Here is a 4,415-nt window from a genome sequence, read left to right on the forward strand (position 1 = left end):
TACTTTTATATTAGATTGATATTACTATAGTGTCTCTGTGCTACTCCATAGTGAATTTATAGTGACCTTATCGTACTTTATGAAATTAATTCTATCTGATCTCTAATGGTATCACTATAATATTCCTATAGTATTTCAATAGTATTCTTAAATTGACAGTATGCCCACTACTTTAGACGACAACCACTGTCTTGTTGGCCTGTCCTAATGTACTGAATATATTCAGCAGTAGAGGGCGCCCTAATGACAAATAACTGATCCTAATAACTTTTAGAAGGATACTACAAATATCACAGCAAAACTATATGCCCCTATAACCCCCCCTCCCCCATGTGTGTGTGTGTGTGTGTGTGTGTGTGTGTGTGTACCCCAAGGACTGTCCTTGTGAATTTATAGTGACCTTATCGTACTCTTTATGGTAGGCTATTCACTTTTACCTCATCTCCCAAGGTACTACTATGATATTCCTATAGGGACTCATAATTTTGCTGTTATATTTGTAGTATCCTTCTAAAAGTTATTACAGTATAAGATCAGTTCTTTGGCGTTAGTGCGCCCTCTACTGCAAAACTTTGACAGTTACAGTTACATACCTGAACTTGGACCTGCAGACAATATTACCTTCAGAGTCAGCTGTCAGTTGGAAGAGCGAGCTCTTTCAACCCTTAACTACAATACTTTACATTCTGTTTGTATAAGTGATGTTAGATGCTTTTAAATGTCCACTTGCATGTATTTTATTAGCTAACTTCATTGACTTGTAGTAGTGAAGAAAATACTGTTCCTCAAATGCTTAGAGTTCAATGCAGTTTATACAATTTGAGTCAGGTCTGCATTGGACTTATTATAAATAAATTTAGACTATAATTACCACCATATGTTATATCAATTGCAATTTAAAAAATATGACAATACAATAAATTTGGCATTTTGTGCAGTAATAATCTGAGTAATATTCAGTCCCTTTATTTATAAGGCATGTTGTATTGAGATGTGCGTCTGTTTTTCAAGACAGACAAGACATTCATCACACAAAACAGAGTGAACACACGTTACACATGGAGCAATCATGGGCAAAGAGTGCAAAACAAAAGAGTGAGGAAGGTAATTATTTAAAACAATTGCAACTTCTGTTTTTAAAGCCATTCCATGACCAAGAGGGACAGTGGCTGAAATTACACTTTGTTTGAGAGCTTTGCATGAAAATACCAAATGCAGCAACTGCACTGGACAGTGTTGAAAACAATAAACTGAAACAAATCATTGAAGTTGTATAGAAATGGAGGAACATTTTAAATCCTATAACAGGGACCCTTTAAGTTTTGGACTCAAACATTTGTAAACATTGTGTCTTGATATCATTTGTTAGACTGACCTGGTAGGTCTGAGACCACAGATGATACTGGTGTGTGTTGTCTTCAGGGAACTACAGTATGCTGAAATGTTGGTTTGACAAATTTATAGACCAAAACAACAGTGAGGAGAGAGGTTAACACAAGACCTTCATACTGGAAATTGATGTATATAGATGATGATTGTAGATAAGAGGTCCACTCAGACAGACAGAAAGATATTTCATTAACCCCAAAGGGGAAATTGGGATGTAATCGCTACCATAATAAGTACAGCATAGCAAAGCTAAAACACATATTTAAAAAAAAATACAGTATAGATCCACCTATTAAGATCCCAGTGATATATAAATGTTTATCATTGTAACAAACACAATAGTCACATAAAAAATGGATTACTTCAAAAGCTTTATCAGATAATTGAAGGTAAAATACAATCCCCAAGTCAAGTGAGTTTTCAACTCATAAAAAGTGCACATGTGCACGTGCACACCCAACTACACACACACATTTACAGATACACAGAGCACATTCTGCAACAAGCAACATCCAGGTTCAGTGGCTTGCTCAAGGACACCTTGTCAGGCGGGATACATTTGCTGTTGTGAGGAAAAAAAACCCTGACCTTCCAGTGACAAGACAATCTCTCTGTTAACACCAGATTAACATACAGTACCCTGTTGTAGTTTTTTTTTTTTTCAAATCAACCCAAGATGCCCACAGAGGAAGAGGTCTAGTTCGCAGAGAATCGCTATCATCTCTGAACTAGCAGCTTCCCCTTTCTTCCTTACTGTGTCGATGACAAAACGAGCCTTGTCACTTTTCATTTGTATCTCGTCCGCTGATTCCCTCTCAGAGTCAGTTATCACAGTTCTCTCAAAAAGCTTGTCCAGCAGACTTTTGAGCACAGGTCCTGATATCCCATCGATGAAGCTGCTCCGTATGTAGAACAGCCTCTCGTTTGAAGGGAGACTCAGACCGCTCTGAACCTGGGGCTTTCTTATGGCAGCTGACCAAAGACAAACTTGCCTTTCCCATACACACTGGGAATCGTTACTGTTTTTTAGAAGGAGCTTAATATTTTTCATGATTTTTTCAAAAGTCACCTGGAATGTGGGGAGGTAGTTGTCGTCAGATTCACTGTTGAATTCTGCCTCTTTTGGTTGTATTAGAATTAAGTCATCTTCAGGAGAAGTGGACAGTGTGTACTCCTGCTTTGGGTGTAGTTTACAGTGTGGGGACATCTCTATGAACCTCTCATCTTTATTTCGTTCCCTCCTTTCCTTCAACACCTCACGGAGCACAATGTTTCCAGGTAGCAACAACACATTGAGATCGGATGTGAGATCAGGATCAACCGGGGGGTTGTAGAACAGCAACACCAACGCCCGGATCGGGTCAGGGGGTGAGTTTTCATCCTTGACATTACCTAAATCAGAAAGTCCAGTGATGTTTATAATAACATGAGTTTCTGTTATCTTATGGGGAAGGATGAACTCAGTTCCCTCGTCTGTCACATGGGCAACTGACAAGAATTCACATCCACCTGTAGAGCGGATCTCACAGTGTGGGAGATGAAGTTGACAGACTGACTGCTGGTGGCATTTTATGTCAAACAGCGGTCCTGCAGGCTTCTTGCTATGCTGGGCTAGTAGCCTCCGGTTCCAAGGGACAATCCTGTAATCCACATCCCCTTCTCCCTCCATGTTAAACATTAGACCTGTCACCCTGCACTGGTACAGGCCTGGGTAGGTGCACTGGAACATGTAGGTTTCCCCGTTTTCATCAACAGCAATATCAGGTGTAAATGTTTTAAAGCTGTCTTGTAACAGGATATCAGGTAAGCTATGACACCGCATTGCTCCTGTATATTTCTTACTCTTTGTGACAGGATCTTGGCTCAGTGAGGGCATGCTGTGAGAATGAGGCAAGGAGGAATATGAAAGGTGGGAGTAAGAATGGACTGGCAGGATGTCAGGGGTTGAGGGATGGTCGGCTGTGGCCTCTGGCACCATTTCCTCTGGGGAATCGTGGTTCTGCATTGACATGGTTAGTGACCCAAGTTCCTTGCATGCATATACTGCTGGGCTTTCTTCAGTGCTGATGGGGGAGTCCTGGAGGTGGAGGTGAGAATGGGCTGGCAGGGTGTCTGTGGTTGAGGGGTGGCCAGCTGTGGCCTGTCTCTGCTGTTCATAACCACCAAAATATATTTCCCCTGACTGGGCTTTAGGAGAAGAACATTGCTGGGAGTCCTCTTGTGGAAGGGAAGAGGAAGTAATGTTGGGGGGAGGTGTGGAAAGAGAGGGAGAATGAAGAGGCAGTTCAAAAGGACAGATATCACTTTGGCCCTGCAAGAAGGGTGAGGATGTGGAGGGGGGTAAGAAGGGGCGAAATGTAAGAGGAATAGGGTGCAGCTTTTCTTCCCCTCTCTTGTTTCTCTTACTTGCAATTTGTAATTTGTCCATGGTGGGGCGGATGTCATAGGAAAAGAATGAAGAGGAAGAGTTTGAATCTTCTTGATAGGGGTTATATTCAGGCCTGTGACTTTGCTCTGCAAGTCCATAGTGCTCTTTACGTATTTTCTTTCTCTTGCTTGACGTGTGTGTAATGGGGCCAGTGATGTTTTTTTCGGTACTATGTCCGGAAGCAGGAGAGAGAGAATGATCCAGAGGTAGCATCTCCTGCAGAGAAGGCATCTGTTGAATTGTACTGGAAGGGAGGGAAGGACCCTGGTGGACGATGATATTTCTGGCATCTGCCGTTTGTATCGTTGGACCTAACATTACCCTCTTAGAATGAGGGTAAGAGTAGAGGGATGTTTGCTGATACATGCCTGGGGCTTTGGTCCCTGTTGTGCCTTTGTCATATTGGGATGCCATACCAGAATCGCTCTTGCTATAGTGTCTCCCATGATGTGTGTCAGGATTAGAGGGGGAAGAGGAGCCTGGGAAAAAATCTGGCATGGATCCTGCTGAAGAGTGCGGCATGAAGCCAGCGTCTTTGACTTTTAATCTATTGTCAAAAAATGGAGTGGGATGGCAATGCAAGTCGTCTTCTCTGTCG

The 4,415-nt window shown here is 42.0% G+C and overlaps 1 protein-coding gene across 1 annotated transcript; it reads right to left on the bottom strand.

Moving 5' to 3' along the window:
* Positions 1 to 967: 967 nt before the first annotated feature.
* LOC139932779 (caspase recruitment domain-containing protein 8-like) lies at positions 968 to 4,013 on the bottom strand. Its single transcript, XM_071926670.2, has one exon. The coding sequence runs from the start codon at positions 3,815 to 3,817 to the stop codon at positions 2,051 to 2,053; it is 1,767 nt and encodes a 588-aa protein (XP_071782771.2). The 5' UTR covers positions 3,818 to 4,013; the 3' UTR covers positions 968 to 2,050.
* Between the last annotated feature and the right edge of the window lie 402 nt (positions 4,014 to 4,415).

Source organism: Centroberyx gerrardi, chromosome 22 (assembly GCF_048128805.1).
Source record: "Centroberyx gerrardi isolate f3 chromosome 22, fCenGer3.hap1.cur.20231027, whole genome shotgun sequence".
Taxonomy (NCBI): domain Eukaryota; kingdom Metazoa; phylum Chordata; class Actinopteri; order Beryciformes; family Berycidae; genus Centroberyx; species Centroberyx gerrardi.

Coding starts and splice junctions, on each gene's coding strand:
- LOC139932779 (XM_071926670.2), bottom strand. CDS start 3,817: ATGGACAAATTACAAATTGCAAGTAAGAGAAACAAGAGAGGGGAAGAA.